Below are 15,000 nucleotides of genomic sequence, written 5' to 3'. Positions count from 1 at the left end.
TTGACCTTAACTCTGAGACACATTAGTATAATAGTACTATATGGTGTGTATATATATAGAGAGAGAGTCTTTGATATACTGTAGCTCAATTTATTAGTAATGCCTGGGAAAGAAGAAAACATATGCTGTTTGTATAGGTTTATAATGAATATGTTCTATTTTTCTATATGACACTTTGTGTCCTTTTGTTTGTAATCTTGCATTCTGGAATATGGAAGCTGAAGTATTGTAAACCTGTATCTGTATTGTAAAAAAAGTTTTGTATCTGTTTTTTGTCGTGTCTCATAAGCCCATACGGGCTGGGCACCATAGGTGTGTGACACGTTAATAAATAAATCAATCAATAAAAATATATATATATATATATATATATATATATATTATATATATATATATATATATATATATATATATTTTTTTTTATTGATTGATTTCTTTATTAACGTGTCACACACCTATGGTGCCCAGCCCGTATGGGCTTATGAGACACGACAAAAAACAGATACAAAACTTTTATATATATATATATATATATATATATATATATATATATATATATATATATAGGTAGTTCTGTCACCTTTGTTCGTGGAGGAAGTCAGACAAACCGCATCACATGTATTCTTCTAGTATTGGAGTTGTTTAAGCTGGAGGGCATATGGTGAATAAATCCACTGTTTGTCATGAGAAGTCCAAATGTATAGATGTCTGTGTGTGTGTGTGTGTGTGTGTGTGTGTGTGTGTGTGTGTGTGTGTGTGTGTGTGTGTGTGTGTAATATTCAGTACGCAAGTATGCAAAGGTGCAGAGGAGTAGAAGTGCACATTGCATTATATAAGGCCGCCTGCCAAAGGACATAATGCTCAAAACATGGAAGATGGCCTCATCAATACATAAACACATTTATGCAGTAGCATTGCATATGTAAGTGAGTGCAGTTGTGTGTGTGTGTGTGTGTGTGTGTGTGTGTGTGTGTGTGTTGCATGTGCATGCACGTGTGTGTGTGTGCGTGTGTGTGTGTGTGTGCGCGCGCGTGCATGTGCATGCACGTGTGTGTGTGCGTGTGTGTGTGTGCGTGCACGCGTGCATGTGCGTGCACGTGTGTGTGTGTGTGTAGGTGGCAACATTTGCATGTGTGAGTATGTGATTGTTGCATGCATAAGCATTTGCATGCGTGTGTGTGTGTGTGTGTGTGTGTGTGTGTGTGTGTGTGTGTGTGTGTGTGCGTGTGTGCGTGCATGTGTGTGTTCCTCTCACCCATGGCATTGCTGTTCAGCAGCAGCACCCCGTGAGCATGGGCAGTGGTCTCTAGGCCCATATGGAAGGGATGCACTCCATAGCAGTTCATCTTGTACTACAGCAGAGAGGCAGGGACAGTGAGAAGGTCTATTTTGGTGATTTGGATTTATTGTTGTCCTGCGTTTGTGAGCATTATTGCAGTTACACCTGAGAGGGCATCCCACTGACAGCGATGCTGCTTACCATGGGCTTGCTCCAAGTACTTTACTTTACTTTACTTTATTGCATTTAGCGCCTTTGTCCAAAGCGACTTACAACATCACATCTCATCAGAATACATAAAAAATACATAGAACAATAGAAAGTAATAAATATAAGAACGTAGCGTAGTAAAAAGCATGCAATACAATCAATAAGAGTCAGATATCCTGGTCTATCCTGAACTAGAGTAACACCTTATGGGGATAGTACTATCAACACCAATGCCATGTTCCCATAAGCAGCAAAGATATTCCTGCATGTACTGTATATATATCATCACCTCAATAGAAATCCATGTGTACTGTCTGAAGCATTTTCTTCAATGTATATTAATGAGGACAAAAGCACAGATCATGAAGTTACCACACTCCTATCATAGAGTACAGTTTTATGCACTTTGTCAATGCATAATGGTTCAGAATCCCTATTTAACCAATCAGCTTGCATGTTTGTAGGCGTTCTTTGTTTCCGTCTACTGTCTTGTTCGTCTAACCGAATCAATCGAGGGATCATTATGACGAGGTCCTGGTAAACAACAAGACCGGGCTGTCCGGACACGCAGATGTCTCACCGGAGCTGATCTAGACGGCTAACCGGAGCTGATCTAGACGTCTAACCGGAGCTGATCTAGACGTCTAACCGGAGCTGATCTAGACGGCTAACCGGAGCTGATCTAGACGTCTAACCGGAGCTGATCTAGACGGCTAACCGGAGCTGATCTAGACGGCTAACCGGAGCTGATCTAGACGGCTAACCGGAGCTGATCTAGACGGCTAACCGGAGCTGATCTAGACGGCTAACCGGAGCTGATCTAGACGGCTAACCGGAGCTGATCTAGACGGCCAACCGGAGCTGATCTAGACGGCCAACCGGGGTGAGCTCAGCTTCTTTTGATGTGACAGCACTTACGAAGCCTGATGTTAATGTTATGGTTAGAGTCTAGAAGCACTGGCCACGCGACACGATTGCAAACTTATATTTGCACTGGTTTGCATCCATTTTTGCTAAGTGCAGCATGTGCTTCGGTAATTATGCGAGGCAGTACGAGTGCTCCCTGTAACTGCTAAGAGGGTCCCCACAGTGTCCTGAGTGTTTAGATGAAGATGGAGGCCGACAGATGGGCAGAGGGGGCACAGGCAGGGGAGGGATGGCAGGGGACAGGAAATCAGCCACTTTGGCCTGTCACCGTCCTGTGAGGAGAAGACATGGGGCATGTCACAGTCACTCAGCCTCATGCACTTGTAGCACTTGGGAAGGTCTTAAAGTGTAATATAATGTCTCTGAGGAACGGCCCTCTGCCTGTCTTTTTTGTGTTTGTACTGTACCCAGTAGGTGTCCATGTTTCTTTCTGCGCACACGCATTGACTTGTCTGCTAACAAAGAGCGACAGGCAATGACAGCACTTGCATGGTCTCTGTCACCCTTTCTTGCTCTCTCTCTCTCTCTCTCTCTTTCTCTCTCTCTCTCTCACACACACATGTGCGGACACACATACCACACTCCATCTCTTCTCTTCTTGCATTCTCGATTTCTCCCACGCCCCTCCCTCACAGAGGGGGGCGCCCTAACATACGTCTGAACCCTGTGGAGTTGTCTTGACAGCTCAGCAATTAGGCCCAATATTGCTGATGTGAGTGGAAACCTCATCCTGTCTGGCCCTGGCACGAGGGAAAACACCATGAAAGTCGACATTTGACAGTGTCATCGTGTTTGAGTAACCACCGTTCACATCAACAGTGCCCCATCAAAGTGACGTGAATGTGAGAAAAACAGCTTTACATACCGTGGCGAGAGATTGGTTACAAGACACCTCCGCTTAGGGCATGTTAAAGATGCTCAGTGCATGATTTTCTGTTTGATATGTAACGTATGTGTCATCACGACTATCAAATTGGTTCCGATGGCGCATTCTAATGCTAGCAAAAACAACAAAGAAACATAATATATTGTCGTTGCAAACAATGGATTATTATTTGCTTTGTACTATTTATCCAATTGCTCCAATTTAGTCCATAGACTGCATGAAATAGGCCACGCCCATCACGTGGGAAAGCTCTCCATTCACTTCCACACACCAGCGTCATTTTCCTTGAATTAAACACAGCTAAAAGCTGTTGTGTGGTGGGCTGCAGACAGCAAATGTAAAAAATCGCCAATTAAAGTTTTTTTGTACTCGCGAGCAAAACAAGGAAGCCATTGAGAATTGGCGAGAAGAAAAATGTGGATCTAGCTGTCAGTGAAGTAAGTTGGAGTGTTCATGTTCCGTATATATGATCTTTGTGTGCAACACGCGACCATGCACGCGACATAGGAGAACGGCAGGATTGGGAGGGGGGGGGGGGGGGGGGTTTGTTTCCCCCCCTTTTGGCCGTGGTTTCTGGATGATGACGCGCTCTGCAGTGTCTCTATAGGGATATTCCCTGTCAAATAATTCCTTTCCGATAGGTGCCATACAGTGAGTTAGGCCGGGGTTTGGCAAAGGAACCGACGAAAGTGATACTGAAAGCTGTAGTTCCTCAAATGGCCACTTGAGGCTGGACCCAAAAGGGTGTCGTTCCCGTTCACCCCCATGTTAACACATTCACTGCCAGCCGTTTTTCAAAACTGTAGTTAGCTTCTGCCAGAGGGTTTTTTTGAGGATTCTGGCTCATCTTTCAAGAGCCGAGGATTCGTTTCTGTTAGGATTTTGTGAACACACAATATCTCAAAAGAACTAATAGAATGTGTGCTTTCTCTGTCTAAAAGAGTTAGTTTGTAGAGTTAGTAGTTATGTAAGCATTAGCAGTTGAATACAGCATGGTTTCAGCATCTGTAAATTTATTCTGAGATAAACGGCTTTTTGTGAAATTCGATAGAACAGTCACTTTAACCATTCATTTTTGGCATCAGTAAGACGTCAGACATCTAAACAATAGTTTTGAACAGTAATTTCCTCCATAACAGCAGGAAACACCCCTCTCCTTCAAACTCCTCCCTCCGTGTGTGTTCTTCTTGGCTGCAGCGGGCGTGTCACAAGCTCGTTGCTGCTGCTGCTGTAACCTCGCGTCACCAGGCTCACTGCTTTGCTGCTGCTGTGCCTGTCTGCCTGTCTGCCTGGCGGCCGCTGGGCAAGTCTGGATGGATGGGCTCGCTCGTTTCTTGGGGTTCTGAGAGCTTTGATGAAGCTTTTGCGATTCTGGTCTTATTTATGCTGCGTGTTTCAAAGTGTGTTCCACCCGTAATCTATTATGCAAATTTGCAAAACCCCACCGCCAGCTCCCAAGCGCGAAAGCGTTTTCGCCAATCCATTTTCATGAGAATGGCTTCCTCACAGTGCTTTTTGCTTGCCTTCCTCTAGAATGGAGAGCACTGTCGCCACTTAGTGGGTCGGTGGAATGGGTTGTACACGTTCGGTCGCTCCAATATTTTTATAGGAGACGTGGGGGGCATTGATCCACGTAGCACCGTCAAAAAAATTGACGTCTCAACTCGTCATTGGCAGTGAACCGTTGGAATTTTTTTGACGAGTCAACTCGCCATTGGCAGTGAACGTGTTAAGATGCCCCACTTTGTAATAGGTTGATACATATTGACTGATAAACAAACGCATATGTGCCTGTGTGGCTGTTTTTGCTCCAGTGTGTCACTCACACCGGGAGGCTGGTCCTTGGAGAACATGCCCCAAGTGTGGTAGGTGAGGTTGTGTCTGTAGGTGCGATGCTCCGTCTCTCCAAAGCCGTACACATACTCTGAAGACAGCCGAGTAGACACTTGGATGAACATGTCGGAGAAGGTAAAACCTGGCGTAGAGGAGTCCCAGCTGAGAGAAGACACAGAGAGGATTAAATGGATGACAGAGAGAGAGAGAGAGAGAGAGAGAGAGAGAGAGAGAGAGAGAGAGAATATCGTCAGAGGGATTTATTTGCGTATCTGTGATAGCGTTGACATAAATAATAACTCAGGAGCTGCAGGAATCCCTTCTCTAAACATCATACATTTTAATTAGGAAAATTCCAAGTGACACTTCTAAAAAATGTGTAAAAGTTAACATTGCGCTTACTCAAAGATGTGTTGTGACTAGAAGCTCTCTACCGCTTCCTATGACATCATCATTGCTTGACTGCTGCACAAGAGGAAAGGACTTTAGGCGCTGATGCACACAGGGCAACTTTTTTCAGCATATCTGGTTGGGTAACAGTGCCAGTGGAGTTGACTCAGCATTGTTACTTTAATCTCATAGGAAAAAAGTTCTTGCCAGAAAATAGATGAATAGAATTTTGTTATCCTGTATCTCCACTTTATGCTTGTTAATGGGAGCATCTATCGCCCCAAAATAGCCTAGTGAATCACCACCCTAAAGGGCCTACTTTAAGGGTCCAGGGAGTGTACCCTGCTTGTGAAAAGAAAATTTAGCATGCAATGCGTACACATTTTGCTCACTGGATACAAGGACACAGATGGGAAAACATAGTGGGATATAGTCCACAGAAGAGCTACCTCAGCCCACTGGAGGACCAGGACAGAAACTACTCACATTCTGGTTCCTGTGCTCTTCCTCACGACCTGGATGCCAAAGGGCTTCTTGGTGATGAGGACCTTGTAGAGTCTCTTGTTCTCGTCTGTCTCAGGAGTGGCGGGCACGGACAGCGGCACCGGGACCTCATAGCGCCTTGTGGCAGGGTCCCAGATCTAGACAGCGAGGGGGGGATAGTGATTGACGATGAAAGGAACGGAGGGAGAAAGAGAGAAAGTGGGAGAGGGAAAAAAGAGAGATAATGAGTGGAGGGAGTGACAGAAACCAGCACGCGCACGCACACACACGCACGCACACACACACACACACACACACACACACACACACACACACACACAGACCTTGAACTGCAGCAGTTCTCCACTGTGGTACCGGATCATCACGCGGAGTGTGTTAATATCAGGTGAATCTGGGCGCCCGCTGCTGCCGTACTGCCTGTTCCGAGTGATATCAAAAGTCATGCCTGAGTGGGACTCGCTAACTGTGGTAGCAATGTATCCAGAGTCGTGACGATGGAAGCACCACGGCAGACCGGGGACTGAGGACTGAATGGGGAGATAAGGAAAGAGGGTAAGACTATAGAGCTGAACAGTCACGTGACATTTCTTGCCCCGGAAGTGAGTTTCCCATTCATCTCTCCATAGACATTTCGAAAAATCCTTATATAACGAGTTTTAAGGCTGGAACCAAGCCAACCCGTGACCTACTGAATCGTGAGTGACCATAAAACATTTGACAGTAGTTGGAGCAAAAAAAAAAAAAAAAGACGTGGGGATTTTTTTTTGTTTTTTTGTGAAAATTCAAAAATCAGAATCCCCGTTGTTATTTCGGTCATATATTCACCACGCTATGAAATAATAATCCAAAATTACGAGACACTATAATTTCCGAAGCATAGCCTGAACTAACGTGGCGGAACGAACGTTACTTCTGCGTTCTACTGCTGCGTTGACTGAGGCGCAGGGGGCGCTGTGTACAGTCATCAGTAGTTCTGTCATGCAACCCTAATGCATGCATTCACTGTTGTATGTGCACGGGTGCAGCATCTGTGTCAACGCCTCACCTGCGACCACAAGCAGCCTCTGTTAACACACTTCATCAGATCCACGTTCTCCTCGGGATGGCAGTCGAAACGCTGGTGCTCTTCCACCTTTATCGTGTAGCTGTCGTTCATCTCATCATTCAGTGGCATGGAGAGGCCGCGCAGAGAGAGAACCTGGGAGAGGGGGGGGGGAGTTAGGAAGAAGGGAGGGGAAGAAGAGGGCATAGGGAAAGGAGAGGGAGGTTTGGGGGAGAAAAGGGAGAGAGGGAACTTTACACAATGAGAAGAACAGTCTAAGCTTCATACTGTATGGTATAAAGCAGGAAACAGAACAGTCTAAGCTTCATACTGTATGGTATAAAGCAGGAAACAGAACAGTCTAAGCTTCATACTGTATGGTATAAAGCAGGAAACAGAACAGTCTAAGCTTCATACTGTATGGTATAAAGCAGGAAACAGAACAGTCTAAGCTTCATACTGTACGGTATAAAGCAGGAAACAGAACAGTCTAAGCTTCATACTGTACGGTATAAAGCAGGAAACAGAACAGTCTAAGCTTCATACTGTATGGTATAAAGCAGGAAACAGAACAGTCTAAGCTTCATACTGTATGGTATAAAGCAGGAAACAGAACAGTCTAAGCTTCATACTGTATGGTATAAAGCAGGAAACAGAACAGTCTAAGCATCATACTGTACGGTATAAAGCAGGAAACAGAACAGTCTAAGCTTCATACTGTACGGTATAAAGCAGGAAACAGAACAGTCTAAGCTTCATACTGTACGGTATAAAGCAGGAAACAGAACAGTCTAAGCATCATACTCTATGGTATAAAGCAGGAAACAGAACAGTCTAAGCTTCATACTGTATGGTATAAAGCAGGAAACAGAACAGTCTAAGCTTCATACTGTATGGTATAAAGCAGGAAACAGAACAGTCTAAGCTTCATACTCTATGGTATAAAGCAGGAAACAGAACAGTCTAAGCATCATACTCTATGGTATAAAGCAGGAAACAGAACAGTCTAAGCTTCATACTGTATGGTATAAAGCAGGAAACAGAACAGTCTAAGCTTCATACTGTACGGTATAAAGCAGGAAACAGAACAGTCTTCATACTGTACGGTATAAAGCAGGAAACAGAACAGTCTAAGCTTCATACTGTATGGTATAAAGCAGGAAACAGAACAGTCTAAGCTTCATACTGTACGGTATAAAGCAGGAAACAGAACAGTCTAAGCTTCATACTGTATGGTATAAAGCAGGAAACAGAACAGTCTAAGCTTCATACTGTATGGTATAAAGCAGGAAACAGAACAGTCTAAGCTTCATACTGTATGGTATAAAGCAGGAAACAGAACAGTCTAAGCTTCATACTGTATGGTATAAAGCAGGAAACAGAACAGTCTAAGCATCATACTGTACGGTATAAAGCAGGAAACAGAACAGTCTTCATACTGTACGGTATAAAGCAGGAAACAGAACAGTCTAAGCTTCATACTGTATGGTATAAAGCAGGAAACAGAACAGTCTAAGCTTCATACTGTACGGTATAAAGCAGGAAACAGAACAGTCTAAGCTTCATACTGTATGGTATAAAGCAGGAAACAGAACAGTCTAAGCTTCATACTGTACGGTATAAAGCAGGAAACAGAACAGTCTAAGCTTCATACTGTACGGTATAAAGCAGGAAACAGAACAGTCTAAGCTTCATACTGTACGGTATAAAGCAGGAAACAGAACAGTCTAAGCTTCATACTGTATGGTATAAAGCAGGAAACAGAACAGTCTAAGCATCATACTCTATGGTATAAAGCAGGAAACAGAACAGTCTAAGCTTCATACTGTACGGTATAAAGCAGGAAACAGAACAGTCTAAGCATCATACTGTATGGTATAAAGCAGGAAACAGAACAGTCTAAGCATCATACTCTATGGTATAAAGCAGGAAACAGAACAGTCTAAGCTTCATACTGTACGGTATAAAGCAGGAAACAGAACAGTCTAAGCTTCATACTGTACGGTATAAAGCAGGAAACAGAACAGTCTAAGCTTCATACTGTACGGTATAAAGCAGGAAACAGAACAGTCTAAGCTTCATACTGTATGGTATAAAGCAGGAAACAGAACAGTCTAAGCTTCATACTGTACGGTATAAAGCAGGAAACAGAACAGTCTAAGCTTCATACTCTATGGTATAAAGCAGGAAACAGAACAGTCTAAGCTTCATACTGTATGGTATAAAGCAGGAAACAGAACAGTCTAAGCTTCATACTGTACGGTATAAAGCAGGAAACAGAACAGTCTAAGCTTCATACTGTATGGTATAAAGCAGGAAACAGAACAGTCTAAGCATCATACTGTATGGTATAAAGCAGGAAACAGAACAGTCTAAGCTTCATACTCTATGGTATAAAGCAGGAAACAGAACAGTCTAAGCTTCATACTGTACGGTATAAAGCAGGAAACAGAACAGTCTAAGCTTCATACTCTATGGTATAAAGCAGGAAACAGAACAGTCTAAGCTTCATACTGTATGGTATAAAGCAGGAAACAGAACAGTCTAAGCTTCATACTGTATGGTATAAAGCAGGAAACAGAACAGTCTAAGCTTCATACTGTACGGTATAAAGCAGGAAACAGAACAGTCTAAGCTTCATACTGTACGGTATAAAGCAGGAAACAGAACAGTCTAAGCTTCATACTGTACGGTATAAAGCAGGAAACAGAACAGTCTAAGCTTCATACTGTATGGTATAAAGCAGGAAACAGAACAGTCTAAGCTTCATACTGTATGGTATAAAGCAGGAAACAGAACAGTCTAAGCTTCATACTCTATGGTATAAAGCAGGAAACAGAACAGTCTAAGCTTCATACTCTATGGTATAAAGCAGGAAACAGAACAGTCTAAGCTTCATACTGTATGGTATAAAGCAGGAAACAGAACAGTCTAAGCTTCATACTGTATGGTATAAAGCAGGAAACAGAACAGTCTAAGCATCATACTGTACGGTATAAAGCAGGAAACAGAACAGTCTAAGCATCATACTGTACGGTATAAAGCAGGAAACAGAACAGTCTAAGCTTCATACTGTATGGTATAAAGCAGGAAACAGAACAGTCTAAGCTTCATACTGTACGGTATAAAGCAGGAAACAGAACAGTCTAAGCTTCATACTGTACGGTATAAAGCAGGAAACAGAACAGTCTAAGCTTCATACTGTATGGTATAAAGCAGGAAACAGAACAGTCTAAGCTTCATACTGTATGGTATAAAGCAGGAAACAGAACAGTCTAAGCTTCATACTCTATGGTATAAAGCAGGAAACAGAACAGTCTAAGCTTCATACTCTATGGTATAAAGCAGGAAACAGAACAGTCTAAGCTTCATACTGTATGGTATAAAGCAGGAAACAGAACAGTCTAAGCATCATACTGTACGGTATAAAGCAGGAAACAGAACAGTCTAAGCATCATACTGTACGGTATAAAGCAGGAAACAGAACAGTCTAAGCTTCATACTGTATGGTATAAAGCAGGAAACAGAACAGTCTAAGCTTCATACTGTATGGTATAAAGCAGGAAACAGAACAGTCTAAGCTTCATACTGTATGGTATAAAGCAGGAAACAGAACAGTCTTCATACTGTACGGTATAAAGCAGGAAACAGAACAGTCTAAGCATCATACTGTATGGTATAAAGCAGGAAACAGAACAGTCTAAGCTTCATACTGTATGGTATAAAGCAGGAAACAGAACAGTCTAAGCTTCATACTGTACGGTATAAAGCAGGAAACAGAACAGTCTAAGCTTCATACTCTATGGTATAAAGCAGGAAACAGAACAGTCTAAGCTTCATACTGTATGGTATAAAGCAGGAAACAGAACAGTCTAAGCTTCATACTGTACGGTATAAAGCAGGAAACAGAACAGTCTACGCTTCATACTGTACGGTATAAAGCAGGAAACAGAACAGTCTAAGCTTCATACTGTACGGTATAAAGCAGGAAACAGAACAGTCTAAGCTTCATACTGTACGGTATAAAGCAGGAAACAGAACAGTCTAAGCTTCATACTGTACGGTATAAAGCAGGAAACAGAACAGTCTACGCTTCATACTGTACGGTATAAAGCAGGAAACAGAACAGTCTAAGCTTCATACTGTACGGTATAAAGCAGGAAACAGAACAGTCTAAGCTTCATACTGTACGGTATAAAGCAGGAAACAGAACAGTCTACGCTTCATACTGTACGGTATAAAGCAGGAAACAGAACAGTCTAAGCTTCATACTGTACGGTATAAAGCAGGAAACAGAACAGTCTAAGCTTCATACTGTATGGTATAAAGCAGGAAACAAAAACAATAGAACTGTGTTTGAGGAATCAAACACAATATAAAGTGTATTTTATAGTGCAGTGCTATATCACTGGATATGGAAGCAATGCTTGTTGAAAAGTACATTCAAGGCCCACTCAGACTTGGCATACTAAGATTGATGGACATGACAAGCCAGTGTTTAGGTTGAACAGCACATTTACCCTTCACCCCCAGGAAATGATTACCGCCGCAAGTCATTTGATGAATGTGTGCTTGTGTGTGTGTGTGTGTGTGTGTGACCAGACAGACCTTGAGGATCTACACAAACACAAACATGAGCACGGTTATATGAACACACACGCATGCACGCACGGACACACGCAGGCACGCACGCAGGCATGCACGCAGGCACGCGCGCGCGCACACACGCACACACACACACACACACACACACACACACACACACACACACACACAATGAAACTACTTAACCTACTCGCACGTTATAGAATTGCTGTTGCTCGTAAACCCTGGGCAGTCACTGTAGTGTCATAGCTCTTACTTACAGTATAGTATCTCTCTACTACTCTCGTCCTCTCTCTCTCTCTGTTACCATCCTGACCCCAATGTAAATCCTTATCATTTCTTACACTTAGAGGGTCACCTTGAAATGTACAGTAATGGTCTCATTCATGGTCTCATTGAAACAAATGACAGGAGCCCACGAGGGCAGCCATTGTAGAAATCACTCTATCCTGCACTGTATCAGTAGGCCTATAGCAGAATCCAAAATAAATTGGAGATAATAGTATAAACAAACACAAGAGAAAAGAAAAAACAAGCAAACAATAAACAATACGTGTGTGTAAGATTTCATATAATAATTATACTGCATGTGTTTTATTGTTATATTCATTTGTGCATGAATGACATCACTGGTCTACAACTTAACTCAAATCAACTCTCAATAACTGTCAAACTAAATGAATGTCTGCAAAACTGTTTACGGTTTTCAGATATGTGTGAGATTATCTACAAAATAAATCTGCATTGCTTTTTGGGGGAGTTCTCCTTTAAGTGTGTTAGCTCTAAAGCCATTTGCCCTTCACAGACAGTAAAAGGAACTCATGGCTGTTGTGCGTGCGTGTGTGTGCGTGCGTGTGTGTGTGTGTGTGCGTGTGTGTGTGTGTGTGTGTGTGCGTGCATGTGGGCGTCTGTTTACCTTCTTGATTGGGTCGTAAGTTGTGTTGACAGCAGACAGTGTGGTAGTGGTGTCTCCTCGTGTCAGAGTGACAGACGCGGGAGGGTTTGACACCCCGAGGACTGTAATGTTCTCAAATATGAGGTTGTTTGGGTCGATGAAGCCTTGACTGGTGCGTTCCAAATACAGCACTCCCTAAAAAGATGAAGGACACACCTTTAGATTTTTTTGTTTTTATATTAAAAAAAAAAGTAAAAAAGTATTGTATTCCTTAAACCAGCTAATGTGAATGATAAATACCCATCAAATGCCTGGTCTTCTTTTGGTTCATACTGTATTTATATACTGATGGGACATCTGTATTAGCCTATAGATGAGTTAATGCTCCAATGTGCAGCAGTCATGAATTCCAACATTTGTGGTGATGCCGTGATACAGTATGCCGAGTGAAGCTCTCAAATGTGTTCGACTTAACTGTATAAGTCCCAGATCTCATGTCCATCAATAACAGCTGTTTCCTAATAGATTTCCTGTCTTAACACCCAGCACGCTACGAACACACAGGAAGAACATGCTTAACATGCATTAAACATGCAAGGTGATCCGCAGGGCTGTGTGAAGCAGGGACATGGGATACTTGAACCAACATGGATCAATCGGTGCAATGCAACCGCTGTTCTGGAACCGGAGAGGTCTATACGCTCTCCAGATCATAAGGAATGTGTGGTGGGCTGTACTTGACAGATGCTGTACAGTATAGATGCGTGTAGGGAAGCTTACATAGACAACAGAGAAGTTGTAGTGCACGTAGTTGCCACTTTTGACTGTTTCTGTAAAAAGAAGAAAGCAGAGGAGCCATCATCAAACAAAATGCCATTCTGTTCTTTTCACTTCATTTTCAATCTACGCTTTTCTGAATTGAATTGAATTGAATATCTTTATTGTCATTGCACCAGGTACAACAGCATTAGGTTTGCGACTTCCATACAATAAAAGTAAAATCAATAGGTAAAAATACAACAATAAGAAAGATAGCGAAAAAATAAACAGTAGCTGCAGCTCAGTGTGCAGTCGTAGCAGTAAACACTGATGACATTAATAATTAAATAATACTCAATCATTAATTATGCCTGGTTGTGTCTTTTTCTTTCTTTCTTTCTTTCTTTCTTTCTTTCTTTCTTTCTTTCTTTCTTTCTTTCTTTCTTTCTTTCTTTCTTTCTTTCTTTACTTCTTTCTTTCTGTCTTTACTTCTTTCTTGACTTCAATCCTTCCTCCTTTTTATTCTCTCTAGTGAGATCATGTTCAAAGTCATCATATTGTCACATCATATTAAAATGCAATAATGAGACAATTGACGTTTTCAGTCACACAGTGATTGACCTTCACCTGTTAATGTGTGTGAGCTGAACACCAGTGTCTGGAAAGCCCATACAACTCACGTGATGTTGTCTGTGCTCCACCACAAAATAACTTCAATTCAAGGCTCATATGAGATCAAAGAAAAAAAAAAAAGAATTTTGATGTACTGTATATTTCTATTCAAGAAAAAATAGTATCGTTCCCAAATATTGACAACAGAAATGTTCTGTTTTCTCCCCCCGCCCCTATAAAGAAAGCCTATAACACACAGGGAAAGTGAGAAAAGCAACAATACCTCTGGAGTCTCCGTCATCCCAGAATAGCTCCCCAGCTGCCTGCTGGTTGTCATCAAGAGCAACGATCAAACCCATGGGGTTACGCCGACTAGAGAAACATACCCACACAGAGATCATCAAAGAAATCACAGAATCAAAGATTTCCTAAAGACATCTGTGCAAACAAGCACACATGAATCAGGGGAGGAGACACAGCTTTGTTTGTGTGATGTATACACAGTATGTGTTTGTGTGACTGCTTGTTTTAAGCCTATGTTATTTGTACATGCATCGGTGTAGGGTGTGTGTGTGTGTGTGTGTGTGTGTGTGTGTGTGTGTGTGTGTGTGTTTACCTCTCTGTGGTGGTGACAGCAGGTCGCTGTGTGGGGAGAATAGCTCCACCTCTGATATGTAAGCCAAGCTTATCCGCTGGCAGATGCATATCAACGTACTGCCCGCGGGCGGTCACTCGCTCCATCTGGAATTAGGTTGGGAAAACAAAATATATTAAATGACCGCAAGGTCTCCCACCTCCCCCCATGTGGAGACGGATGAAGAATCAGTATCTGCGTGGCAAGGCAATCTCCATTTTGCCCCATTTCAACATTTGATAGTGGTGATAATTTGACACTCTATCCCGGACCGTAAAATACTGGCTCTGGGCTGGCATGGAATTTCCATCTGCACAATACAGCTTGACTTTTGTGCTAAAAGGTAGGTAATGGTTTCATTATACTCAATCTGAGCCCCAAAGCCTGCAACACAGTCTTGTTATGTGTGACTGTACGCTTACTA

General features: G+C 42.5%; 1 protein-coding gene across 1 annotated transcript in view; it reads right to left on the bottom strand.

Moving 5' to 3' along the window:
* Positions 1 to 15,000, bottom strand: part of si (sucrase-isomaltase) — a gene marked incomplete at both ends in the record, with an annotated part of 121,478 nt that overhangs the window by 45,593 nt on the left and 60,885 nt on the right. Inside the window, 10 exons of the mRNA XM_083636621.1 lie at positions 1,256 to 1,352; positions 5,129 to 5,297; positions 6,012 to 6,166; positions 6,353 to 6,556; positions 7,075 to 7,227; positions 11,680 to 11,688; positions 12,593 to 12,766; positions 13,352 to 13,401; positions 14,226 to 14,314; positions 14,559 to 14,683. Coding sequence (XP_083492747.1) covers positions 1,256 to 1,352; positions 5,129 to 5,297; positions 6,012 to 6,166; positions 6,353 to 6,556; positions 7,075 to 7,227; positions 11,680 to 11,688; positions 12,593 to 12,766; positions 13,352 to 13,401; positions 14,226 to 14,314; positions 14,559 to 14,683 — 1,225 coding nt within the window. The remainder of the gene's footprint in view (positions 1 to 1,255; positions 1,353 to 5,128; positions 5,298 to 6,011; positions 6,167 to 6,352; positions 6,557 to 7,074; positions 7,228 to 11,679; positions 11,689 to 12,592; positions 12,767 to 13,351; positions 13,402 to 14,225; positions 14,315 to 14,558; positions 14,684 to 15,000) is intronic.

This window comes from Poromitra crassiceps (assembly GCF_964638095.1).
Source record: "Poromitra crassiceps genome assembly, chromosome: 5".
Classification (NCBI taxonomy): Eukaryota; Metazoa; Chordata; class Actinopteri; order Beryciformes; family Melamphaidae; genus Poromitra; species Poromitra crassiceps.
This window is presented reverse-complemented; position numbering and strand designations above follow the sequence as displayed.